General features: G+C 39.8%; 2 protein-coding genes across 5 annotated transcripts in view; both read right to left on the bottom strand.

The window, feature by feature from the left end:
- Positions 1-120: 120 nt before the first annotated feature.
- Positions 121-20275, bottom strand: NOC3L (NOC3 like DNA replication regulator). The gene is made up of 21 exons (XM_074908385.1): positions 20230-20275; positions 18568-18775; positions 18052-18178; positions 14948-15105; positions 14779-14835; positions 13605-13735; positions 12792-12953; positions 11914-12007; positions 11530-11705; positions 11184-11312; positions 10586-10717; positions 10121-10201; positions 9438-9538; positions 8896-8968; positions 8158-8221; positions 7999-8070; positions 6877-7058; positions 6522-6650; positions 4667-4764; positions 2750-2834; positions 121-1073 (listed from the first exon to the last, which is right to left on the bottom strand). The coding sequence occupies exons 1-21, from the start codon at positions 20236-20238 to the stop codon at positions 939-941; spliced, it is 2403 nt and encodes an 800-aa protein (XP_074764486.1). The 5' UTR covers positions 20239-20275; the 3' UTR covers positions 121-938.
- A 398-nt stretch (positions 20276-20673) lies between these two features.
- The window catches only part of TBC1D12 (TBC1 domain family member 12), a 46011-nt gene continuing 39241 nt past the window's right edge, over positions 20674-27443 (bottom strand). For 3 of the 4 annotated variants that reach the window (XM_074907437.1, XM_074907439.1, XM_074907438.1), the window contains 5 exons: positions 27050-27121; positions 24998-25126; positions 24571-24680; positions 22560-22818; positions 20674-22339 (listed from right to left, as the gene is read on the bottom strand). In XM_074907437.1, coding sequence (XP_074763538.1) covers positions 22271-22339; positions 22560-22818; positions 24571-24680; positions 24998-25126; positions 27050-27121 — 639 coding nt within the window. In that variant the 3' untranslated portion in view covers positions 20674-22270. Of the gene's footprint in view, positions 22340-22559; positions 22819-24570; positions 24681-24997; positions 25127-27049; positions 27122-27443 lie in introns of those variants that run through there. The other variant, XM_074907440.1, reaches the window with a different exon arrangement.

Genomic DNA, 27443 nt, shown 5'->3' with positions numbered 1-27443 from the left:
CATGTATTAAAATAAATAGATTACTTCTAAAAATATCTAACCTCTCTAAATCAGGGTAAAGAACTTAATATCCTAGAAAAAAAATATTTTCTGATTATTTTAAGTTTGCAAAACAAAAAAATTACAAAAATATACAAAAATGTATTAGCCACCAGCCAGGGACGGGCCACCACACTCAGCTGTAGAATGGAATTCACATAAAGCCAACACTCACTTTTAAGTTACTTCATATATTTTACTTACTGTTTGCAAAGCCAACATACAGCTGAAAATGGATTCTAGAACAATGAGGCAATAAATAATATTTGGGGAACGGGGAGAAAATAAATTCCAGGATTAAAAAAAAAAAATTTAATTCTTACCAGTATTTTTAACAGTGAGGATTTATTGAAGACACTGTAGTAGAGCATTAAATCATGATGATAGTTCAGAACTCGAATTTAGTAATTTCAGTTTGCCAATACCAAGATTCATCAGAGGGGAGAAGCCCCACCAAATACAAAATCATTTCAAGATGAGATATATGGTTGGAAAGACAGAAAAAAATGCAATACATATTCCAAATCTCTAGTATCTTAAACATAAAAGAAGTCAACATTATGTTAAAAGTTCCAAAATATTTATTAATTCATCAACAGAACCCAGTGATTTCTCAGATACACATATGTCTATATATGTTTCTGTTATAAAAATTAGAAAATATATATACAAAAATACTATAAAGCATGGTTGCAAACAATTTTAAAATGACCTGGGCTTGTATCTTTTTTAATTACTGTCCACTGCGGTTCCCGGCGCTGTGAGTAAGTGGAGAGGCCTTGTAACAATGTGTGAAAAACTGCTGTTACGGGTTTTTGTGTTTCTGTATTCAACCAAAAGCCTACTTGAATTCTTTTAATGATGAGTGGAAATTTCTTTTAGCCAATCTTTCTCCAGAATTAAGATGCCAACTGAACACATTCCTTCAGGTGTTTAGCAAAATCCAAGGGTTTGTTAACAATGGTGTCGCTGATGTGATGAAGCTGTTTGTTTAGCTCTTCATCTACAAATGAATCCATTTGTGAGAATGTGTCCTGAAAATTACAAAATATTAGTTGCATTACTAAACGAGGCCAGTATGCACTTTCCATGCACAGCTTAAATTAGCAGTTCTGGTTCTATCCCACACCCCCAGTCATCTAGACCAGACCTATGGAACCGGCAGCCCAGGTCCCAGTAAGCTTCACTTGGCTAGCAACAAAGCGATGTCAGATGGTCCTTCATCAGCTCATGGTTTTAGCAAGGATTTTTTTGTTTTGTTGTAAACTGGGCTTTAGAAGAACGCCTAGTACACACATAGCAACAGCTTCCAGCTCTGAAGGCACTTATGCACTGCCTCCTGTTCAACACACAACAACAAATCAAGCATCTCAAATCCAAAGGCCAGTGAAAGCAGTAACACTAACGGTAGAGGCTGTGAGTCAGAAAGGAATGCCCTGACCCTGCCTCGGGAGCCCTCCATTCTTTCCTGGTGCTCACATGAGGAAGGTCATGCACATGATTTACACCACCCTGTTGAAGGCCTCACCCTCAGAGAGTTGAGTACTTTGTGCACTCAGGAACAACTGAGATCCTCCTTTAGTGGTGCACAGGGAAAGAACACTCCAGAGCTTCTGTCATCAGGGGGGTGGTGCTGACAGACAATGGCAGCATGGCACACAGGAAAATGCAGGACACGTAGAGTAAAACAGATGCTACTGCCAAAACTTGTTAAATGAGCCAAACAGCCAGACACTAGGCAAGATCCCAAGGTCATCTTCCCAGTTATGTCCATTATAACCGCCTACGGACAGTTTGTTCTCCCTCTTCCTTTGTTTCTGCCACATAAATGCTTGTGCATTTCCTTATTCAAGCACTATACAAAATCTCTCTCCTGTCTGCTCTTTCCAGTCTTGATCTGTCAGAGCTACTAATGTAGCACCCTAGCAGGACAGACACATCAAAAAGTCTTTGTAGAAGGACAGAATAAGTAAGTACATTTCCAGAAGTTGCTTCTCTAAAATGAAAAAAAAAAAAAAAAGTGCTCTCAAGGCTTTAACTGACACTACTTAAAATTGGAGGCACTAACAAGGTTATAAGGTTTTCATTTTAGGAAGAAAGAAAAGTATCACTTTTTAAAGGACACACTACTCACTGGACATTCAGCGGGAGGTTGGCATCTGGAACAGATCCAGAACTGAGGATGTAAAAAGTGTTCGCCCATTTCTGCTCTTCCTACCTTAGCTCTTAGTTCCCTTCAAATTTACACTTTAAAGCTATAAAGTGACACTAATGGAGATCAGTATCCTTCTGTGTACTGAATCAAAAGCTCTGGAAATCCAGCTGTCCTGCCAATGTACCCACACTGAGGAAAGAGCTGGCTTTTTATTACTGATTTTTGAACAAACATTAGGTCATCATTACAGAAAAGGGACAAGAAATCTGCACTAGGCCACTGCAAAGTGCAAAAGGTAAGTAAAATAACAGCATCCACATTCATTTTGCTACATTAACTGATGCTGTGGAAGCTGGCACTCTTCATACAGCTTTTTGTCTTTATAGTCAGTGCTATGTTATGCTAGTTAAAAAAAAAATACTTGACACAGAAAGTACAGAAACCAGAAAGCCAAACTAAGTGTGCTAATCCCCAGGCGCTGCATAGTGAGCCAGCAGCTATGGGTTATATTGGTTTATCATGGTTGGAAATGGACACAGAGAGCCGAGATGGTACCTTTCTTCTGGGTGTTACTGATGCAACGGGAGGATTAAAGGTCATTCCTCTCATACTGTATACCTCAAATAGTTCTGTAGCAGGCCTGTAGCAAAAACCACAGTGAAAGAAAAATGGCATTAGAAGCATTTTCAAATAATGTATCACCAAACCAAAAGCAGCTTCTCCCCCACACATGCCATTCACACACTCCACCATGCTTTAAGAGAACTACTCAGAGTAATGAACTTCATCTGGAAAAGATCAGAAGCCAACAACTGGGAAATGATAAAACTAAAAACAAGTAAAATGCATCTAAATACTCAGTTGAGGGACAGAAGAAGAAACGGGAGACAAGAAAACTGTTCTGTTGGCTTGCCAGAGCTCCAAGCAGTCACTGCTTGCTATCTACATATTTGAAAAAGTTAAAAAAAAAAAGTGATAAAGGTCATCTAGCTGGTAGAATTTGCTAGACTTTCCAACAAGTTCCTTACCAAAGGGTTTTATGAAACTAAGCAGCCATGGGAGAACAGTGAAGACTATCACATGGGAAAAGAACTGGTTAAAACACAGGAAACCAAGGACAGGAGTCTGTGATCAGTTTTTGCAATGGCACAAAGAAACTATGGATTTCCACATGGTCTGTGCAGGACCTGTGCTTTACAACACACTCAAAGATGAACTGGAGAGTACCAAGTTAGTAGGAATGAGCTGCCTGTGAAGAACTGCAGATAGACTGTAAGAGATGGTCAATAAAATCACAAATTACAATTTAGTGTGAAAAAAAAAAAGAGAGAAAAGCCATCGCAGCTTCACATAAAAACAGTAAGCTCTGAGCTAACCACTATCACTTAAGGAAAAAAAATTCTGTTATGACAGATACTTTCATGGGATTGTGACCTTAATGCTGTTTGGAGTTAAAAAGAAACAGAACAGAACAGAAAACAGTTACATCAATGTATAAATCCACAGATCACCCACATCTCAAACATTGCATCCGAGTCTCCAGTTTGCTCATCCTGAAATTCTTGAATTGGTAAAAGTTCAGGAACAGGCAACAAAGATGATGAAAAGTATGTAACAGCTCCTGTCTGGGCCAGATCCCTTCAGCCAGAAGTGATGGTAGATGTAGGGACAATGCGACAGAGGTCTACCAAGTCATGTGAGGCACAGAGAGTGTATGAGAGCAGACTGTTCATTCCCTCCCAGAACAAGAACCAGGGGCTGTTAAATGATGCATGCTGGCACCAGGTTCAAAACAAAGGTAGGTCTTAACGTAATGAGCCATGGACTCATGGAACACTTACCAAACAATGCTGTACTTGCAAAATGTGTGCTTTGGTTCAAGGGACACTGAACAGTTTTGAAAAGAATTACACAGAGAGGTACTAAACAGAAAATGGTATCAGATTCAGGCAGTTGACCAGGCTGAAACCAGTCAGAGGCTAGGACAACGCTCAGAGCATGTGTCTTACATGTTTGCCCTGTGTTTAGTCTTCCTGAGGCATCCAAAGACAGGATGCTGAATTAGATCCTTAGTCTGAACCAGGATGGCTGTTCATATATTTCAACTTACTATGGACCTTATGCTGCAACTTGGTTTCCAGTTTGCCCTTGACAGCCACAGTTCAGTGACCCTGATCCATATTCAGATCAGGCCTGCTACCGAGGAAATGCTCCCATGGGAAGAAAACACACCGCATTTTGAGATTTTTACCCTTGTCACAGCCTGGCAACAAGACTCAAAAGGAAAAAAAAAAAAAAAAAAGAGAAAGGTAGCCAACATTCTGTACTGGTAGAAGAACAAAATGAGTTTGAAGAACAGAATCTTTGAATTTTATGGATAATTATTTCTAGGGATTCCTTTAAAAAAAGTATCAGCAACAGCTTGTTTTTTCAGGGCACCATTTTTAGAAACAGAACTCTTTGATAACTCACCTTTGGCTCAAATCAAGTGAAAGAGCTCCTGAGCCTTCAGTTGGAGCTCCAACAATAAGGTGAGATGCAAATTTCTGCACCGTTGGATGATAATGTCTCTGAAAGAAAGAAGAAAGAAGGCAGCTGACTGAGGGATAAGGGATAATGTATTTATCTATGGATTCTCACATATTTTTCCATTTCAAAAGACGGAAGGTTCTGCTTTTGTTTTAGATGAACTGAGCACCTCAGAATCAGTCAGTTTCTGGGGTTAAGTGAACCAGAACACCCAGGCATACATTTATTCAGTAGTATGTCATGCTGTGAGCATAACTATCCATAGGTAATCTAAATCCTACTACCAGAAGGCAGGAGAAAGAGCAAAAGAAGCTCTCCTGAAGCCCCAAACTCTAAACCCTGGCTAAAATGACAGATCAAGGTGTCACTTGCTCCCTGGAGAAGGGCTGGACTGCAAGGAAACTTAACAGACTGAAAAAGCCTCTAAAGGAGCCGTCTTAGGCAACCTGAAGTAAGATCCAGTGTAGTACTATCATAGGAGATGTGGAACATCCCCTTTTGAGCTCATTCCTTCCCTGAGCATGTTCTTCCCCTGGAAAGCTACCCAGCAGAAAAGGACTAGGGGGGGTTTTAGTTGACAACTGGCTGAATATGAGCCAGCAGCATGCACAGGTGGCCAAGGCCAGTAGCATCCTGGCTTGTATCAGAAACAGTGTGGTCAGCAAGGACAGGGAAGTGACTAGCACCCTGTACTCGGCACTGGTGAGGCTGCACCTTGAATACTGTGTTCAGTTTTGGGCCCCTCACTACAAGAAAGACACTGAGGTGCTGCAGCATGTCCAAAGAAGGACAATGAAGCTGTTGAAGGGTCTAGAGCACAAGCCCTGTGAGGAGCAACTGAGGGAACTGGGGTTGTTCAGCCTGCAGAAAAGGAGGCTCAAGGGAGACCTTATCGCTCTCTACAACTACTCGAAAGGAGGTTGTAGCAAGGTGGGTGTCAGACTCTTTCTCCCATGTAACAAGCGATAGGACAAGAGGAAAACCGCCTCAAGTTGCACCAGGGGATGTTTACATTGGATATTAGGAAAAAATTCTTCACCAAAGGGGTTGTCAAACATTGGAACAGGCTGCCCAGGTGTCCTGGTTTAACCAAGATAGAGTCAAGTTTTTTTTTCCTCCAGCAGAGAGAGAGGGGGAAGGGATCTCCAGCCGGGTTATTCATACCATGCTGACGTCAGGTCCAGGGGCGGAGCCTTTTACCTTTCGCTTCTGGATTTTGGGATTGCTTACACGCGGCGGGTTTGCTCCTTGACCATCTAGCGGTATTTCTCTGTATATCTTTTATCTTGTTCACTGTTATTGCTGTTCATTGTTATTATCATTGCTACTGTTGTTGTTCAGATTGTTCTATCACGCTGTTGTATTAAATTCCTTGTTACTTTAGCCCGGGTCTGTGCCTAACTTCCAGCCCGACCGGCCGCGGGTGGGGGAGGGGCAACGGCAACGTGCTCTCCGATTTCGGCAGGAGCTAAGCCTGCACACCAGGGAAGTGGTTGAGTCACCATCCCTGGAGGTATTTAAAAGACCTGTAGATGTGGCACTAAGGGACGTGGTTTAGTGGTGGACTTGGGAGTGCTACGTTAAGGGTCAGACTCGATAATCTTAAGGGTCTTTTTCAACCTCAACGATTCTATGATTCCATACCACTGTACCGCAATTCCTCTTTGTATGGAATAGGCTCATGTGGGCCAGATTTGACTGACAAGACCTCTGTTCTCTAATTGTGTAAAGCATATAAACATTCAATAGCTGTTTACTGCTGATTTTTACTTCTCAAATCACTCAGCTACTCACTAACCTGCAGTAAATGCAGCTCCCACAGAGCTGTGTTTTGAGCATTGCAATGCTCTGGTTCTTCTAGTTCTGGGAGATACACTCCACTGCCTTGAGATTCGTTGTCTAGCAAGAGGTCCATCTTTGGGAATGTCTACAACACAAAAAAAAGGACTGAGTTACTTATATTACACATCCAATTATAACACGGTTAAGTTACGAGTTCAGGATTCATTCCATGTTATTCAGTCTCAGCTGCATTTAAGGATATTCTGTTTTCATCATTCTTGCTTAAGATGCTTCACAATATTTAGTATTAAAAAAATTTTTTTAAAAAAATCGATAACCTTTAACCAGTAAGCCTAACAAGTAAAACTTACTTGCATTAATACCCTGTTTGTTGCCAAGATGCTAACAGTGGCATTTGGAAGTACATGAAGAGCAAGTGTGGAAAGTCGCTTCAGGAAAGCGAGAGCTCTTTGCTGGGAAACTTGCTTTCTCCGCTTGGCAAACATGACATCCAGGCACTGGAGCACAATCCCTGTATCATCATTGGTACCACCTCAAAAACAGAATTTCATACAAAGAGTAAATAACCATTCAAGGAACGTACAGCTAAATACTCTGCTATTCACTGTACACTGGAACCTGAGAAACAGCTTGGAAACTAAGAGGTTCAAACAGCACTAATGCAACACAGGCATAAGCATCCGTCCTTTTTTGGTAAAAAAAGTCCAGCTTTGAACAGAAAAAGTGCATCATTATTTCTGTGCTCCTTTCTAAGAAAATATTTGTTCATCGAAATGTTTAACCTTAGAAGCAGTTAGTGTTTTAACCCTAAATGCATTCATTATATCTTGTTTTATAAATAAACAGTGCAAAGATTTAGTCTTTTACCCATCCAGATTTGTAGAATGTTTTTTCTCAATCTCTTCTCCTAAGTGAATACACATCTATAAATTAAAATTATGTTAATTTCAAACTTTATAAATCTTTTTTCATAAACTATTCAGCTCCTCAGAATTATTAGAAAATTTAAATTAGAAAATTAAAATGTCAGTTATAAAAATCAGAAATACATACCAGAAGATTTTAGAAAACAGAATTTAAATTGGAATTGTTTTTACAATTGTATTAGAAAAATTAGATATTTTTCTCTATTAAAGAAAGAACTAGAGAAAAAATAGAGAATTTTTAAATTGCCACTTAAGGAAACAATTATAAGTAAAAAAAACAAACTGAGGATGGGATAAATGCTTATCCAAGATCACATACTTGGCATTCCTTAATGAAATGACATGACTAGAACCTGTTACCATGTATTGTAATAATAGTTCTAGTATTTGTAGTGCAATAATGCAATGTGCAACTTGAGAAAAACATAGATTAAACCACAGTAATCTTTTTCAGAACTCCGGTATCTTAAACCAAATGTAATTTGCACCAAACAAGCAGAATGAAGATGATCTAGTTAAACGCTGAAAATAAGGATCTGGAGTTACCTGCATGTAGGCTGAACAGCGTCTTGTAAAGATGTGTGTAGAATTTCATCGGATCAATGTTAAGAACATCACCTATTAATATAATCCAAAATAAATACATTTACTCCATTAATTAATTAGACAATATCTTTTAAAAGTTCGGTTTTAAAGATCTCTTACCTTGACCAGAGAGTATATGAAAAGCACTGAGAACACAATGAAGACTCTCACGATAGCTTAAATCCTAAGAATACAAAACTGATTAAGTATCCAAAAGAACATAATTTTAAGAAACTGTATCCTGGGCTGCATCAGGAGAAGTGTGGCCAGCAGGTCGAGGGAGGGGATTGTTCCACTCCAATCTCGTGAGACCCCACCTGGAGTTCTGTGTCCAGCTCTGGGGCACCCAACATAAAAAGGACATGGACCTGTTGGAGTGAGTCCAGAGGAAGCCACAAGGATGATCAGGGGCTGGAGCACCTCCCTTACAAGGACAGGCTGAGAGAGTTGGGGTTGTTCAGCCTGGAGAAGAGAAGGCTCGGGGCAGACCTTATTGCAGCCTTTCAGTATTTAAAGGGGGCCTGCAGGAGAGATGAGGAGGGACTCTTTATCAGGGAGTGTAGGGATAGGATGAGGGATAATAGCTTTAAACTTAAAAAGTGTAGGTTTAGGTTAGATATAAGGAAGAAATTCTTTACAGTGAGGGTGGTGAGACACTGGCACAGGTTGCCCAGAGAGGTTGTGGCTGCCCCCTCCCTGGCAGTGTTCAAGGCCAGGTTGGATGGGGCTTGGAGCAACCTGGTCTAGTGGAAGGTGTCCCTGCCCATGGCAGGGGGGTTGGAACTAGATGGTCTTTTTAAGGTCCCTTCCAACCCAAACCAGAAAAGAAAAAGAAAGAAAAGAAAAAGCTCAACTTACCCCAGATGCAATAAGAGAATGAAGGACAATCAACAGGTCATCAAAAAATTCCACATTTATGAGATGAGCAAACCTTGAATCAAAGAGATTTTTATCTTTACATTATAGACATTATTTGCAAATTCAGTCCAAAGCATTCTGAACTGCCAAAATCTGCACCTTAAAAGCAGAGCTAAATTAAATGCTGAACATTTATTATCTTCACATAGATGGATAATTCAGCCCCCAGCTGCTAATCAGGGCTTCCCTATAGCACTAGAGACATGCTCATGTTCTTCAGGAAGTAATCAGACAAAATAATGTAATCACATTACACCCTGCTGGGTTTGCATCACATCAATTCTTATCATGGGAAATTTGACATCACACTGAAACATTTTTAGAAGTAGGTGAAAACTTCAGCAGAGGAATATAAGAATTTCAACAAAGTTATCAGGGACCATCTTTTCTCACTGCTTATAAATCCCTTTCAAAGTCAAAAGTCACTTTAGTGCTTTATGTCTTTTTTAACACACACAAAAGAAGGTAGATTCAGTTCTTACTTTGCAAGACCTTCTAGGACAGCTGGTAAAAGTGGAGACTTCTGAGCTTTCTTCAAGATTCTAAAGTAAGTTACAAATACAATATTCAAGGTCTCTGTGTGCTGAAGGAAAGAAAACAAAATAAAATACTTAAGCATGGAAAACAGACATTTCTACTTCGCTTGAACTCAACTGAAAATGCTTCTCTCTGTCCAAACCTGCACTCAGGCCTTCCAAACCAGTCCTGGCACTGCCACCTCTGCTCTTCTTATGCTGATAAGCTCAAGTTCTGCTCCCTACTCTGCCTCTCACTCTCCCAGCTAAACAGCCTCCCTTCCCCTCAGTCCATGCTAGCCACACTCCTCCTTTATACCTAAAGGCCATTCTGGGAGGCTGGTAACAGCCATTACATAGTGTCACGTGGAAGATGGCACCTGGAGGAAGCACGTCAATGGACTGAAATACCTTTTTGTGTTGAGAACAAAAGGAAATAGGAACGCCTAAGTTGGCCTTCCTGGGTAAACCAAGAAGGATTAGTTTACTAAAACCTAGACCTATGGCACAGGCAAAATGTTTGTAAACTGCCAACATTATCTAGACATGTGGAACGCTGACAGGTTGGGATGGAGAGGAGACACTTGGTTACAAAAGGGTTAGGAGCTGCTACTTTGCAAAATCAGGAAAATAATCTTTATATTACTTACCAGTTTCAGTTTTTTTTCCTTACTTTCTGATGCTTCTGCTTCCAAAAGTTCTCGCTCCAGTTTCTCTTCTGCTTTCTTCCACTGAAAACATACAGTTGATTTTAAGAGAACAGATTAAATGTTTCCAACCAGCCTGGATATGCAGATTGCAAAGACACCCAGAGAAGAAATCTTCCATGCTTGGTGAGTTGCTTAAGTCACCCTGTGATACTACAGGGTAACCAGCTTAGATACATTCCTTCCTATTAGAAACAACCAATCAAAGGCATTATCAACACCAGAAAGAGGAAAAAGATTAGGAAGATAACTAAATTCCCTGTAGAACCTCATAAATGTTTAAATACAATGCAAACACTAATCACTGATGTTGAGAGTTAACAATGGCAACAGGAAAGTGTAATCATTACTAGAACAAATTGCTACGTAAAGCCAATGAAGCAGAGCACGAGAAAGCACATGTCATACCTTTCTCTGCATTCTTGAAAGATTTTTTCTTTTCTCTTTGTAAGTCATGAACTTTTTCTTTGGTGCAATGTCTTCGGAATCTTTTTGTAATTCTACTTCCTTAATTCTTAAGTGAAGAAATACTTTTAACACCTATTGTAAGATAAAATAAATACAGTGAAAAGTGATTGACAACAGAGGAACAGAAGGTAAGAAATCCTGAATTCCATTCCAGCGAGCGTGCTTTACTGGTTAAAGGTTCTTCTGTTTACTGTCCTCCTGTTCCTTCATACTTGTATCTCTCATCTCTGCTCCCAGTTCCTTCTGCAGCACTGTCCCTTTCTACCCATTCCTCCCATTTGCCTCTCACACTTCAAGTCTCCCTGCCTGACATAACCCATGTCTGTCAGGATCTGCTCTCCTCCTCCCAGTCTCCTTCCTTTGCCCCATATCTCTCTTTCTAACCTTCTGGCTCAGCCCACTCCTAAGATGCCTGTGTTCTGACAGAGTGAGGAAATTTTGCTTGTCTGTAGCAAGCAGCTGCACTAACTTTTACTTTTAGATATTTTTAAAACCATTGCCAGAAGAAAATTGTGTAGTACAACAGAAAGACTCTTACCTCAGGTCTGACATCATAATTTCTACCCCGCACAAGGCCAGAAATGACCTTAACTACACCAAGTGAAGCATAGCCCAACTTGTCTTGTTTAAAGAGCTTCTTAACTGCCTCAAAGCACAGTTCAGAAATCTGAAAAGTGAATTCAAACAAATTCTTCTGTAAAGCGAAGTCCACGACAACAGCTAACTGATAATACTGATTGTAATTACTCATTAAAAAGTGTATACAGCCTGTAAAACAGTGAAAATATATGGCCACAAGATCTAGATATTGTGGAATAAAGCTCAGAAATAGATTCTTTTTCATGCAGAACAAGAACTCTTTTGCTAATCAGAAAATCACTTACCATTTTTGATGCATCATTCATGAGTGGAACAATGAGAACAATAATGTTATTGTGGAAGTTAAAGTGGGGTAAGGCCACAAGCAGCTCGCACAGACACTTCACCGCTATCTCTGCTAGACCTTTATATGCTTTTAATGAGATGACATTGCTTTTCTTCAACTTCCTTTGTTTCCAATCTGCACAAAATATTATTTTTAGTGATTACTGTTCAGAATGCAGGGGAGCTTCTAAATATTTAAATTTTTAGTTATTGCAGGCATTCTCCTGCTTACTTCATGCAAGTACTATTTCAATGAGAGCAGGTAGCATTCAATCAGAGGAGGTAAACCGTGATGACGCAAACATTTTGCATTTAGTACAAAAAATGGGAAGTGTTTATTGTACCTTTAATTGTTTGTTCCAGATTTTCCAAGTAAAATTTATACTGGCTCACAAGGCCTTCTTCAAATTCTCTCAGTTTCTGAGTTTCTTTTTTAACCTGTAAACATAATACAAATGAAATTTTATATGGAGACCTAAATCCTAGTCAATTATGAAAAAATATCGTTTTAAAACAAATATCAGATATCCAAGTAGTTTTTTCTTCTAGACAGACATCCCTAGAAATGTATTAAAAATAAAATATTTCTACGTATTTCCATACATGTTCTTATGTTCAGGCCTTTTCTAACTAGGCCTATTTCATTTATAGAGACTGAAGTCAAATTTTCAACTAAATGTTATTTTAAAGCCATGACTCTAAACTGCACTACCTATATTCAAGAAACGTTCTAGAGAATAAGTTAGAAACAAGCTCCAGAAAACAAAGCTACTCTGCATTTGTTCTGCAAATTGTTGAACACCTTTCAAAGAAAGCTATGCCTGTTAGATGACAATGTTGCATAATTTGATTTCTTTCTAGTTCCCTTCAGTGTGACACAAAACACCGTCTTATTCCAAGGTTTATGATGAAAGTCACCCAGGTTTGGTATATTACTTTCATCCCAGGTTTGGTATGCTACTTACATATGCTATTTTTTCCCTCCATGACCACCAGCATGTCACCTACTTACTGAAGGAAGTACGTAAGAATTAAAGGTTCAGAACAAAGACCTCTGCCCCTGAAAGTCTCCCAGTTTCAGAATTTCCACTAGTACTTGTGTATTTGTCACCCATTGCTCAAAACTATAAATTCATACTAAACAAATCAGTATTACTATTCGGCATAACTTTAAAAAATCTGAACTACTCACAATACTCTATAAAGAAATTTAGTATTTCACCTTGGTAGCCTTTTCTGCTTCAGTCAGAGGTCGAATTTTATAAGAAGGTGCAATATCTTTGAATATCTCCATCAAAGAAACCATGACCAGCTTCCGAACAATCACGGCCACATTAGGATCCTGTTCCATCAGCATGGCACGCAGCTCCTTCAACTTTTTAATCTGATTAAGAAGCAGATGAAGTCAGCTGAAGACCACCGACAAACCAATGTACAATACAGATTTCAGCAAAAGTTTGCCATGAGAAATGTTTCTCATTTTTAAATACTAGAAAGAGAAAGCCATTAACTCAGCAGTTACTCAGACACTACTTAGCACTGCATAAAGAGCAAGAAATGCTAGATATTCCAACAAAATTTTTATCTTGGGAATATTCAAACTATCCTGCTATAACAAGCTTGCACAGAATCATAGAAAAAAACTAGCATATCCTGAAACATTAAGAATTATCAGATATAACCCTAAAATCAGAGCTTAAATAAGGGTCACGCTTAAGGAACAAGGTAGTCTGGACAGGAAATACCACTGACAGTATTATTCCTAAACCCACAAGTATTCAGAGGGACAAATTACTCCTGACAGAGCAAACACTGTCACCTGGATATTCACCTGATTCAAATCCTTTGTACCAACCTATGGCAATAGTTCCACTGTTCGCAACCCCCTGAAAAGTGATACTACACTGACCCTTTTCCTTGTTCTACCCATGTATTTTTCTGCTTTTGCTACTGTTTGATCACTTCATCCCTTTTTTTATTGAGTTACTGCACAACACAGGCACACATACATGTATGTTAGGTAAATGCTACCTACATTGTTGTCTGGCTCAGAGAGAATGGCAGATGCTAAGGCAGCTATGTGCATCTTCCTTTCCTGCAGCTTTTGTCTCCTTTGAGCAGCCATTTCCTCAGGAGTGAGAACAGGCAGGGGTTCTTCATTAAAGTCTAGCACAAGGTGTGAGTTAGAAGAGAGGGTCACTAGGGAAGCCACTTGACAAATACCATATTGCAACTACAGTTCTAGATATTGCATTTCAGATGGGTACCACAGTAACCCCACACAAGAGTAACATGCAGTTCCACAGTAAAAGATGCTGTCAGAATGACCTTGCTTGAGCTTACATTAAACCAGAGATTAAATTTTCCTCCACTCTAAAATCTTATGCTTGCAAAAACAAATGCACCAAATGCTTTTCAATCTGCAAATGGTATTCCCTAAATACAGTGGGAACACAGAAACTCAACATATGACCCCAACTGTGTCAAGAAACTGCAGTGCTCTGCAATTTGCAGTAAATTACACACCATTCACTTTTTATTTTAAAAATACAATTCTTTTGTGTTTTCTGAGTATTATCTTGCTACAAGTATGTCTTTCCCTAACTTCAGATTATATTTAGAGAATGATGACACAGAAGTGGCAGTTACAACTGCAACTGTTATTTCAATATGACTCTTCATTGGATAGCAAACTGCAAATCAAAATCAAAATTTCTCAGTATTCTGATGTTTTAAGTAAAAAAATTCAAAGACAAGGCCAGACTCTCAAAAGCCTACAGAAGTCTGTGTCCTGAACTGCATTTCAGAATTATCTCAGAGTAATCAAACTAGAAAAACAGCATATATTCTTCAAGATCAGGATTTCCCTTCTCACTAGCAAAGATGAGACAAATGATACAAGGAATCTCGTGCAAACATCAGTTCCAGGTGAAAATCAAAATAATTTTAAAGAAAGAGATTCTGAAGCCATCTGTTCCTCAGGTCCTGGGATCGTAGCAGGTAAGAAAGCAAGCTCTGAATAACTGTTATGCTTTGGGGGCAACATGGTAATGAATATATTCAAAACCACCCTAAACAAAAATACACTTAAATTACAAACTTCCTTAGGGAACAGCAAAGTACTCTTCAGATATGTCAGTGATTTGTAGAAAAAACCAAACCAAACAAAACAGAAGAACCAACAAAAGGCAGACATAATGTTTTATTACCCTCTGCTTCCTCCATTTCTTCTGTATCCTCTTCTTCATTCTGTGCAACATCGAGAACTGCAGAAACAGAGTGTCTAGTGTCAAGCACGTAATAAACTCTGTGGAATTTAAAAAAAAAAAAATTATATACAACTTGGCTACCATACCAATTCCGGAATCTGTGTCTTACCTGGCTTCTCCATAGTTTGGGGAATAATGCCACCCTTGTCTTTAATGGGAAGCAGATGGATGAGTTCTTTTTCTGGCTCAGTCTGCATGCGTCTTGGCACCTTCTCATATTTGTCAATCACACTTTCATGTTTTCGTTTTTTGACATGAACAGGTTCACTGAAAAATACAGGGCAAACTAAATGACTTAGCTATCTAGTTAGACGAGAACCATGTATGACAGTATACTAGCTGGATTAAGCATCTGCACTTAGAATGCTAAGTGGAATGTTTGAGTGTGTTCACCACTGACAGCACCAGTCGCCACTGAAACAATGCAGATGTGTATCTGTATAGGATCTTTGAATTCAGGACAATACAGTGCTTCCCATCTCCTTTTTATAGGAAACTAAGTGTGAAAAGAGCAAAGACAAAATGATTTAGTTAATATGGCAGGTCAGCTGACTTTGTGAATTTTGAAATGTAAATGATATTATTATGTAATTCTTGTAATTGTTGTACTATTATATTATCATATAGTATATTGTATTATTATTTGAGTGGAAACACACGCATGCAAAATGCTTGCATTGATTTTGAATTTACAAAAAAATAATTAAATGGTGTAACAGCTTATAGTACTAGCACACTATGAAGTGTGCTATCCATTTATCTTATTAAAAAACTAAAAGCAATGGATGAAGAATCACATTATCGAAGCCACATGGTCTGTCTTATAACAGGAACACTGCTTTTGTTCTTGTACGGACAGAGTTTCAACTATGGACATCTGAAGGACTTTGAAAGCTCTGGGCTCAGAGACTGCTAGAGTTCAGAAAGTAAAAATCATTGTATCAGAAGTATTTTTACATCCCGGCATCTATGCAGATTCCCTGCACACATGACAGAGCTACCCTACGCATACATTTTAAGGACAGTGCACCAGCCTCAGCCTTGCGGTCCCTGTGCAGGTCAAACCTTTCCCGTGTACCCAAATTGCACCCAACAAGCACAGGAATTCTACATCTCTGTGACTGATCTGTTGAGCACGAATAAAATACAGCTGCTGTGAAAACAGGGGAAATTCTGGGTCATACCAGACATCTAGAAACCCTAGTCCTAGCTGATGGGTTTTGAGATGGCACTGCTCCCATTCATGTAGCAGTAAGGGACGTAGGGACTCTTCAAAACAAAGCAACAGTGAACAAATCAGATGAAGCTTGTAAAGACAAACACCCTTTGTAAACATGATTTCAGCCCTAAAATATTAAAGAGTTTGGAAAAGAATACATAAAATACAAAGACACAAACCAGCACCTATTAAGATCTCAGCACGGCCTGTCTCTCACCTAGGCCAGAGTGCCGTTTTACCTGCCTCCCTCCCCACTGTGCTCCCTCCACTACATGAGCAGGTGCTCTGGCTCAGCTGAAGCTCACTAAAAACTTACCCCGAGCAGTCCTGCCATGAAGGATTCCACCAGCAAGCAAGCAGGACTAGGATCCTCTCACTGGACAAACATTCCAATGTCTTCCTTAACATGTCCCACAGCCTCACTCTCCCCTACTGTGCCTTGACCTCCCTCGTGACACTTAACCGGGATATGATGAGTGATCACATTTTTGTTTATCCCTGCTCTGTGTTAACTTTTACCACTACTACCATTCCTTTTCTACTCTGCTCAGTGGGAAAGCAAGCTTGTGTCACACCCCGCTCTCCAAGGATAACAGAAACAATGCAGTGTGGGGTGTACCACCCTTTCGCAGGGTGCGTTTCTAACCTGCACAGAAGTATATAATAAGAACATGAGTATTTAGTCTGATATGAACACGTAATTTATAAGTGAGGTAATATTTGACAAGTTCTTAATAATTATTATAGTTGATTGGAGTAAAGCAGATTAAAAAGACAAATTTTCCAGTTTTAACAGAATAGTATGAAACCTAGTAACAGTCAAACAGGTAAAAGATCAACTACTTCCATTGTGTTTTTCCATCATTCTAAAAATGCCTTGTCATAACGAATGCAAGACACATAGAACTGCATCTCTTGCAAAATGTCACTAAATAAAAACACACGATAAATTCTGAGTTTTACAAGACTTTATAAACTTATGTGATGCTCAGTTAGTCTGGGGGGAGGGGAAGGTTTGAAGCAGAATTCTTTTAATTCAAGAACTTGCAATGTGGCTACAAGAGACCATACAGCAGAGTACAGCACAACCGCAACTCTGGAAATAAAAAGGCATTTACTACTTTCCTTAGAAACTAGACTAAATTATTAATTAGTAACTATAATCAGCATTAACAAATTAATTTGTATTGAAATTAGGAAAAAAAGGGATAGAAGAAATGTTCTTTCTTCCTGAAAACAATAAAAAATGGGTTTTGCTCATTTCAACATTTAGTTTGAGAAAACCACTCCAGAACTAAAGAAAACTAAAGTTCACAGGGAAAATTAAAATCACCTTACAGCAGCTAGGCATACAGTCCTTTCACATTCATCAAAAATGGCAAGTCAAGATTTTCAAACTATCATGTAACCAGACTACTCTGTAGAAGTGTATTTGTAAAGACTTACAATTCTACAACTAGGAGCATCACTCTTCTATGTATTTCACTGTGAACTCTACCTAATATCTTGCTCCAGAAACTTGGTAGCGTATTTTTTGTATTAATATTTTGATGTTGCATGTGTTTACAGACATGGGTTCCAGAACTTTTTTTTTTTTTTTCAGCAACAGTGCAATGCAATGTGGAAAGTATAGTGGCCCAAAGTCCAGGGAATGTCCTGAATACTCCATATCGAAAAAAAGACTCTGTACACAGATTAATGCATTTCTTTAAATTCAAGGAATGCTACTCATCTCACAGCCAGGGACCTCACGGGAAGGAACACTGTGCAGAAACAGAATCCTGAAGGTCAGGCAGAGCAGGTGAATGTACTGATACACATCAATACATTAATAGCAAATGTACTGACAGACTAAGGAAACACTACACTGAAACTGTGAAGAAACACCACACTGAATGTGACCTCCTGATACATATATTACATTACATATTAATTACATATTAATCACACAAAGCTGAATTAATACAAAAAATAGACATCACAACACCACTCACTCAGAAGAAAGATCTCTGGTTAAAAAGGATGCTTTTTGAGCCAAATCCTCCATTAATTTTAAGTCATCTTCATCCATCATATCCAGTGGAAGAGCATCTTCTTCCTCTTCTTCCTCCCGTTTTTCAGCTATTTTAGAAGACGATGTATACAGATTAAGATCCTGTACATATATCCAAACTTAAAAACATAACCCTGCCTACACTTGTGAAACCATTTTACATATTTCTTTAACCTGAAGCTCATTAACCTTCATGAATGTGTTTTGTGTTATCCCAGAAAAGTGTTCCTTTATTGTGACATCCAAAAATGATCACAGCAAACACATTTTTACCATCTCCAACTGTCAGATATTGCTGCCACATATTTTTCATAACTCTCCCTTTCTTTCCTTTAAACAAGAACAGCAATTATTTGTACACAGAAAATGAAATGTTGTTTTCTGGATACAATATAAAGGAGCAGGATATTTAGTAACCTTCACACCTTTTTGCTTACAAAAGTGAGCAAACACTTACCAACTTGCCTTTTCTTGCATTCTTCCAATGGGAAAGGTTTTCTAGAGATAGCATCTCTGACAGCCTCCCTTAGCTTCTTTTGTTCTTTTCGATACTTCTTAGCAGCACTCTGCTGCTTGTACTGTTTATTTTTTAATTTGTTGTCAAGTTTTATTTTACTAGTTCTCAGTAACTTGCGAAAGCTTGGAACTCGTTTTGTGTTTTTTCTCTAGGAAACAAACAGAAAACTACAAGTAACTGGCCTGTTCATAGCCTTTGTAGAGTTCATTCATTAAGTTCATATTTCTATCAGGGCTGAACAACGTGTTTCTTCCAAACAGTATCATCATGTTAGCTCCAAATTTACCCAACTGCGTTACATTTTTGAGAAGAGAGACCTGCAAACTGACAACTTCTTCAATAAACCCTATGACCATCACACTTAGGACACACGAACACTCAAAAGTATGGCAAACATTGTTAGGGCACAGTTCGTTGCCCTATGTGCTCCCACCCAAGCACTCTGTCTCCTCTCTTCAGGATGCCGATCTTCCCCAACAGACAATAACGTAAAAGGTACCTTAGGGTACCTAAGGAGGACTCCTGCCCCATGCTGAGCTCTGGCTCTCTTCTGCCCAAACCCACCACTACCAGTAGCTGCATGGACAAGACAAGGCTGCCCGCTGCAATGCTCAGAGCAATGTGATGCAGAAGCTGCGTACGTGTTACAGGTGCCAAAGCTCAGGGAGCCACAGTGCTCACGAGAAAGAGGGCCCAGGGAAAGTCCCGAGGCGCAGATCAATACAGGCACCCTGTGCCAACACTGCAAACCACTCCTAAGAGTGTTCAGGACGGAAATGGATGCAGCACAATTTACCTACTGAGGGGCATGGGAAAGCAAAGAAAGTGGAGAGAAAACCAGCCATCGTATTAGAGCCGAGGAAGGGGAAGATGCCTCCCTTTACTAAGGGGACAAGTAGCTGGACCAGCGTGGGGCTCCTCGAATCTGGAATTTTTGTCAGTTGACCTTCAGCTTCCCTTTTTAGTTTTGATTTAGGGGAAGCGCTAAAAAGACAGAAGCAACACCGAGGCTAGTCCCTGTGCCATGCAGCCGACACTGAGCTAGAAGAGCTACAGCCAGCCATGCCCCTGCCTGGAAGTCAGCTCGGGCTCTGCTCCTCCTCACGGCCCGGGCCCTCGGCAGCCGGGCGCGCCGCAGACTACCCGCTCTCTAGGGAAGCTCCAGGCCACGCTCCTCAGTGCGACAACAACCGCGGTTCGCTGCTTCCTCCACGCCTTAGTTTTGGCAAAATCACCTTCGCGGGGTGAGGACGAACCTGCGTTTTGCCGGGAACCCGCTGCTGAAGGAGCGGGCTACTGCCCGCTCTGGGCCCGCCGCATTCTACCACCCGCCCCCCCGACGCTAGGAGTTCTGTCGTTTCCTACGGCCCCGCGGCCGCAGCAGCATCGGGAAAACCGGCTCGGCCCGAGGCGAGACGGAGCCAGCGCAGGAGAGCAGCCCCTTCCCGAGGAGCCCGCGGCGGAGGCCCGGGGGCCGCCCCCCGCCCCGCCATCCGGGCCGGGCCGCCAGGCCGCCGGCGCGGCCCGCGGCAGCACACGGGGCAGCGGGAGCCCCGGGCAGCGCTCCCCGCCCCGCCGCGCCCCTCGCCCGCAGCGTCCTACCGGCTTCATGGCGGCGGCGCCGCGCGCGTGCTCTGCCTCTGCCGGCGCCGCGCGGCGGAAGCGGCGGGGAGGGCGGAGCCGAGTCCCGCCCCGCCCCGCGCGGCCGCCGGCACAGCGGCCCCTGGCGGCGGAGGCCGAGCGGGCTCGGGCTGAGGGGCAAGGGGGCGCCGGCCCGGCGGGGAGCTGCGCCCGCTCCCGGCACGCATCAGTCTCGGGTCGTAGTGCTCCACCGCTGCCCCGCACCAAAACACGCCCTCCGGGAGCGGAGCTGAGCTCAGCTCAAAGCGTACTACAGCCCGCCCCGCACCTCTGCCCCTCGGGGAGGCAAGGAAGCCGGGTAGTGCGGGTTTTCATCAGTACACGACTGTCCCTGGGGCACTCACTGCCGACTAGGGCAAGAAAGTTAGAGAGGAATCGAAAAAGAACCACAGCACAGCTCTGCTATAAGTTTTATTTACACAGGAAGTGGTGCTAGTGGTCTTAAAGGAAGGTTTGATCCTTCTATTTACAGTTATATACAGATTTATAGTTGAAAAGTAAGAAAACTGTACAAGATAACACAAAAATATAAGACAAATTGGATCCAATTAAAGTAGTGAATACATAAGTTAAGAAAAATCTGACATTTACATTTCAAATTGTAATGTTATGAGTAGCATATATGTAGTTTTTAAACCAGATAGCAATGTAAGTTACACCACACTAAATCTTTACCCCAATTATGTAGACTCTGCTTTTAAACACCAGACAACTGGAAGCCTCCTGCACTTAAAAAATACATAATGGTAATCTGACTTGATCTCCACAGAGGGACCAGTTACAAAAACCCACATGTAAGGAATTTATTTACATTAAATATTAGCAAAAATGGACCAAGAGAGTGCAAGTGTTCCTCACCTGCAGTGCTATCCATTTTAAATTTCCATCCCCTACAGCCACAAATTGTTGTACAGCATCTTTGAGAATAGGAAATGTTTGAAAATATCTGCCATGACACATACAATATGACCTTGTGTCTCACAGTTAAAAGATGTTAAAGAATTATGTATCACTAAACCAGATGCTATTTGGATTTCAGTATTGCACACTAATAAAAGATAGTTTCAAAACCAATTCTGTGTCTGCATTATTCCAAAGTGTTAAGAGTGGCTGCTCCTTTGACACCACAAAGTCTACAGATAGCTTTGTCAGTTTCTAGTGTTCACCACTACATACAAGTATTTCTTAGCTGGAAATGGCTCGACAAAATATAACTTCTGGTGGCAAAACTCTTTCACAGAATACCCAGTCCATTTTCAATAAGCCGCACAACCAATACACCAAAACGAATGCTTAACACCACTCGCTTTGAAAGCTGTACGCCCTGAAAAAAGCCTTGATCTTACTACTGTTTAAAATACAGATGTTTTTTGCTCTAACAGGTTTGGACATGATACTTCCACAGTTCCTGAGTTAATTACATTTGCCCAGACTGAAGAATGAAGCTGCAACTTAAAAAAAAAGACAATACCTCTTCCCAAATTTTAACCACCTTGCACATAAACATACCAAACAACCTTATTTGGTCCTCAATACTTTCAAATGGTTAATTTTGGAGGTAATATTTGTACCAAAGCATTTGGTTTGGATAGCAGTTTTGGGGCCTTAAGATTTAGCATTTCCCTCATCCCCCCCAAAAAAGTGCTTTTGTGGTATTTGTAAAAAAAGTTATGCCTCAAAATTTTTTTTAAAGTACCAACAGAAGTTATTACAAATGTTTATTGCATTGAGCTGATTCTTTTAAAGTATTAAATATGAACTCTCCCACTTCTCAGTTTCATAGGTTTTAGTACTCTGTGTGAAAATAAATCTTCCCACGACAAAAGCTAATACTGGCAAAAGGGTGAAGATTTCATCAGTTCATTACTCCACTGAGAGCTGTGTCATTTTTCCATCTCCTGTTCACATTTTCTATAGTGCTTTTCCACATAGAAGCGATGTGAAAACTCCTTTGTCATCAAGTGGTTTTCCACATCTCCAATTGACCTCAACATTACAACGATTAGCTTTTCAGTGCTGGGCTATGGTTCTTGTCCCCTTCTTTGTTGTCCTTCATCAGTGAGGCAAACACCTGGAAAAGTAAATTATTTAATGAATATAAAAAAAAGTCTTATAGAAAAGACCAATGTTAACCACCACAATATTAGCACAGAGATTAACATCCAGAATGAGACACTAGAAAGGAAGTGCCCACTGCTCAGAAGTCAGATATGCAGCATGAAGTAGTCATTAAGAGAAGCGCCCCATGTGCTGACATGTCTGTCTTGATATATATTATCCAAGCCACTCACCTGTGCCCATTTTTTGTTACTATTCTGCATCTGAATAGCTGCAATACAACTAAAAAGCTTTTCTGATGTAATGTCTTCTGGAAGTTTTGTTAGAAACTGTGCTATATGAATAAAGTCCATCTGTAGGAGAATATCTTCATATAACCGAAGGATACCTAACCCTGTCCTAAATAAAAATTCTTCTCCATCTCTACAGAAAACGTCCCAGACACGACAGGCCAGATCAAGTGGTAATGACTTGCTGTAGAGTGTAAAAATCCTACAATTAAGAAAAAAGGCACAGTTAAAACTTTAACCTATTTCAGAAAGGTGAAAATACTACCTCCTTTAAATCTCAGTTACATTAGCTGGGAGTGAGAAGATGACAAGTTATTTCATATGTTCTTATTTTTTCCGCATTTCAGAGATCCACCAGTCTCCAGTTTTGAAGTCAGAATTCCTACTCTGAAGCCCATCTCTTCATGCTACAGGAAATCCTCCATTCGAAAGCCACCTCCCTTTAGGAATCTCTGGCTAGAGAAGTTACAAGCACCTTTTATACTCAACCAGGGTATAATACACAAATAAGAACTTAAATAATGGGAAGGGTTAAGTTACACAGTTATGATCTTTGTTGCTTAAGCCATACAGTTTAACTCTGTTCATCATTTATTTTCTAAACTAAATCTAAAGCCAGAAATCATCTCAATAGAAGACTACATCCCACTAAGGTACTAATGAGCATTCAGTAACTACATTTCTGTGATAACATTTTGAATTTCTACTCGCGTTAAAAACTGCTAAAAATCTAAAAACAGTCACCATTCTATTCTTACCGGGAAGAGTACAATTGTATTTTTCACTGCAAATTTTGTTTTTAAAAAGTATTCATTATACACATGCAGAGACTTCAGTCTGCAGTATGTACCATATTGTAGAACCCCTGCCATAAATTTGTAGTGGTTCCTTTGATACAAAGCACAACATTCTCCTTTTCCCATTATTCCTACTAGGAAGTGGTTCAGGAGCCTCAGGACACTCCTTACCATGGACTACTATAACATCCCCTAATCTCCCTTTGTAAGAGGAGCTCTATCTCAAGGCCTTTAGAACATGTGTAGGAAGAACAATCTTCATTTTGCACAGGTAACTGGAAGCAGAATATTCTAGTACTTTGTACAGTGGCACTATTTCTGCAACTTACATACCTCTCTGGGTCTGCCTAAACTCTCAGAACTGTGACATGCTCCTGACTCAATGCTGCCATTGTATAACCTGCTCCTGCTGAGACTTAATGCTTACTGATTAGCTGCATCTTACAGCTGTAGTTCAGATGACATGTTTTTATATTATTTAATTCTTCCCAATTCAATTTACTCTATTAGAAACTTCTAACCCATGTAATAATCCTATATGAAGCACATCCTTATCCACACACACACACTTACTTATAAATAGACATTCTGTATTCGGCAGCACTACACACACCTCAAGGATGCTTGCATTACAGACACATAATGTAGTTTGGTACTCTCTGATTTAGAACATTCATTACTTCAAAATGTTCACTGTATTTCTAAGTTTATCTCTTCCCAAACCAGGTACTAAATTTCATCCTCCTGCTTTAAAGTCTATATGCCTACATTCATACTTTCTTTAGTAGCCGATTATGCTAATTTCATTGTCATAAGACAACTATGGTGTAGTAGTTTCCTCTCCCTTACTTATATTACATATAGCTGACTCTTACCTGCAGCAACAAGAAAACGGGACACACAGGACTCCTGCGTGTCTTGTTTTCCATCTGAATAGATGTCACTCCTAATCTCAGTTCATAAAGTTTGAATCCTGCCAGAGGAACTGTGGTTGCACAAACCAGTCTACCATGATTTCACAAGACCTAGAAAGCTGAGGTACACAAACACCTACTGAATGCTTTTCAGTGCTGTATTCTTATTGCTGAAGAACCTATAGCAAATGGAAAGTGTTCCAATAGTTCTAAGGTTAGGTTTGCTATGTTCTCTGAACTCACCAGTCTATCAAATATATGTCTGGAGTAAGACTGTATGATTTGAAATGAAGAAACAGTTTGGGAAGATTTTCTTCAAAGAATACTTCAAAGGCTGCAAAGTATTTCAGCATCTGTAGACAGTAAAGCACCTCATAAGCAATCATCAGAAGAATGTTTAGTTTTAAAGTAACACCAACCCCACCAAGAATTGAGAATGTCAGCATAGTATAATATGAATTCTTAAGATAAGTACAACACTGAAGTGTTTCTAGAGGAAAAAAATCAAACCAGTAGAATATGTTCTATGGATTAGTATCTAGTATTCTCAATACTAGATCTAGTATTTTCAATTTTGTAACCACAGGTTATTCAATAAAACAAAAGTAAATCATCAATAAATCAAGTCAAAAGAACGTTATGGTTCAAACCCAGAAAACTCTGTGCATACCATGCTGTGATCCACACGGAAAAAGGCCAGCTGGCATGGCTTGTTTAGAAGGTTAGCAAAGGCAATGAAAGCATCTGCCTCTTCCAGATTGAGAATGAGCACAGCAGCAATGAAGGACATCCCCTGCACCTTCAAGTGGGAAAAGCATCAGGCAAATATAGGTCAGTAGGTTCAGTATATCTTATGTCTTTGGAAATGCAAATATTTACAGTCTGCAATATATCAAATACCATTGCATAACATTTCCGGATGAACAGAAACAACACAGATAAATAACTTTCATGCATGCAGTCAACCTGATTTCAGCAAGAATAGTGTTTCTTCAGATGCTGGTTTTAGGTGCTTGATGTAAGTTCTAGGAGGTCTCATGATCACAAGTCCTCAGGACTTGGAATGCAAGAAAGTGAAAACCACACAGGTTGGATGCAGAGCTCATAAGAGACAAAACTTAGCCTTAAATTCAATGTTAAGCTATGAGAAAAACAGACGTGGAGAAAAACCTCACATATGGGACACTTTAGCCCCAGACAGATATGTTGGAATTGAGACAAAATTCTGTTTCAGAATAGTCAATACATATCCTTCCATTTGCCAAACAGTATTTGTTCACATAAGTAAAATTACTTCTAAGTAGTTACCTACAATGCAAGTTTACATTTTTCCATGATTACTCTCTCAAAAACACTTCAGCCTGCAATAAAAGTGAAGAGCATTCTTCTTGTAGTTGCTAACTGATGATATGAATACTCATTATGCTAAAAAAATGTAACCGATTTCAACTGCAATGATGATTATTCTGCTGTTTCTAGGCCTTTATGCTGCCTGCTCCTCATTTAAAAAAATGCACTCAGTATTGTAACCAACTAGGGAAAAGGGTATTCATATGCATCAGAAACAGTCCAGCAGCTTTCCATTTTTGTGGGATAGATGGGTGTGGAAATAAGATTACATTACATTTACTGCCATATGAATATTTTTTAAAAATACCTATGATCAGAAATATCCAGGCTAGATGTTTTCCTAATGAGAAGATCTATCCATGAAAAATTACTTATTTGTGCTTTGAAACTCCACCCTGGGAAAAAGAAGTCTCAGAACCTGCAGAGTTTGTAATCTCACTTAAAGAGTATGGGAGGGTCTCCAAAAATGAGGTCACAGATGGCAAAATTCAGGGCTACAAACATTTGAACCTGAAAAACCAACTAGATACTGATGCAGAGTCCCAAGCACGTCTGATTTAGAGAGGAAAAGACATCCTGTGCTAAATAATGCTTCATTGCATGGATCAGACTTAAAACTCTTCAAGTTCTTTTTAGCCCAGGAGCAATTAGAGCTTGTGAAAGGTGTTCCTAGTTACCCCCAGGAAAAAAAAGGAAGAAAAAAAGGATCTGTGTTATTTATCTGCTTCTTCAGAGAGGTGGTGAGGTTCAGTTAGTTTGCAAGTTTTCTGTCAGTTTTTTATAGGGTTTGGGTTTCTGTGGGTTTGGTTTGGTTTGTTTGTGGCGGGGTTTTTTTCATTTTTGTTTTGGTTTTGATTTTTTAATTACAGTAATGTTTGCTACAAACAATCTATCTTCACTGAACTCAGATGGAGCAATTAATCTTTGACAACAAGACACCAGTAAGGCATTTCTGGATTTTAGGGTGTGAGGTAGTGAAGCTGAGAGTATCATGACAGAAATAGCAGTGGGAGCAACACTAGAACAGATCAGGTTAAGTACTCACTGGAATTCCACTAGTGCGTTGTGGGTTTTTTTCTGTAGATACTCTGGGTCTGTCAGAACTGCAATGCCTTGTGAACACATCTGTTTAAAATTTTCCATGCAAGCCAGATAGTATACTCATCCTTGGCATTCAGTAAATTTTCAGCTATTTAATTATCCCTAAGAATTACCATCATTTTAACTGCTATAAAATGAGTAAGTGCCAAAGCTGAATTACTTTTAAGTGCTAGTAGCATAAAGTTTAGATAACCTACTTATTAATACACTCTAGTACATGACATCTTAAGCTGATTCACTATGTTATAAACATTTTACAGCAAATACTTACGTATCCAACATCTGGTCTGTAACATGTATACGCTCCTAAAACACTATGCAGGAGATCATGATAAGGACCACCCTAATTCAAGGGAGGGGAGGAGAGGAAAAGCAAAAAAAGGCTTTTTTCAAAATCACTTTATAAATATAGGAAGGTAACAAGCCAGTATTTTAAGATGCAAATGCACCAGTGAATTATTGCTTTGCTTACATCTAGCAATAATAACTGTTTTTACCCTCAGCATTACCATGTATGCTTTTGAGATGTTAAAGGAAAAGTAGCAGTCAAATCATCTTATGAATTAACTCAGTGGAAATCAGTACATAATGAAAAATGAGGATACCTGGTACACATCCAGGGTTGATTTTTCCTTTTCAGAGACAGTGAATGTTTTAATCCTTAG

Source organism: Athene noctua, chromosome 5 (assembly GCF_965140245.1).
Source record: "Athene noctua chromosome 5, bAthNoc1.hap1.1, whole genome shotgun sequence".
In the NCBI taxonomy this organism is placed as follows: Eukaryota; Metazoa; Chordata; class Aves; order Strigiformes; family Strigidae; genus Athene; species Athene noctua.
Note: the sequence above shows the minus strand (reverse complement) of the source record. Positions and strands in the feature narration are given on the sequence as shown.

Bases quoted from the DNA above. Each gene is read 5' to 3' on its own strand.
- NOC3L (XM_074908385.1), bottom strand. The intron at 8,222-8,895 runs GTAAGTTGAGCT...TTGTATTCTTAG, and splicing joins ATTCTCTTATTGCATCTGGG to GATTTAAGCTATCGTGAGAG. The intron at 7,059-7,998 runs GTAACTCCAGAT...TCTGTTTTTGAG, and splicing joins GCTGTTCAGCCTACATGCAG to GTGGTACCAATGATGATACA.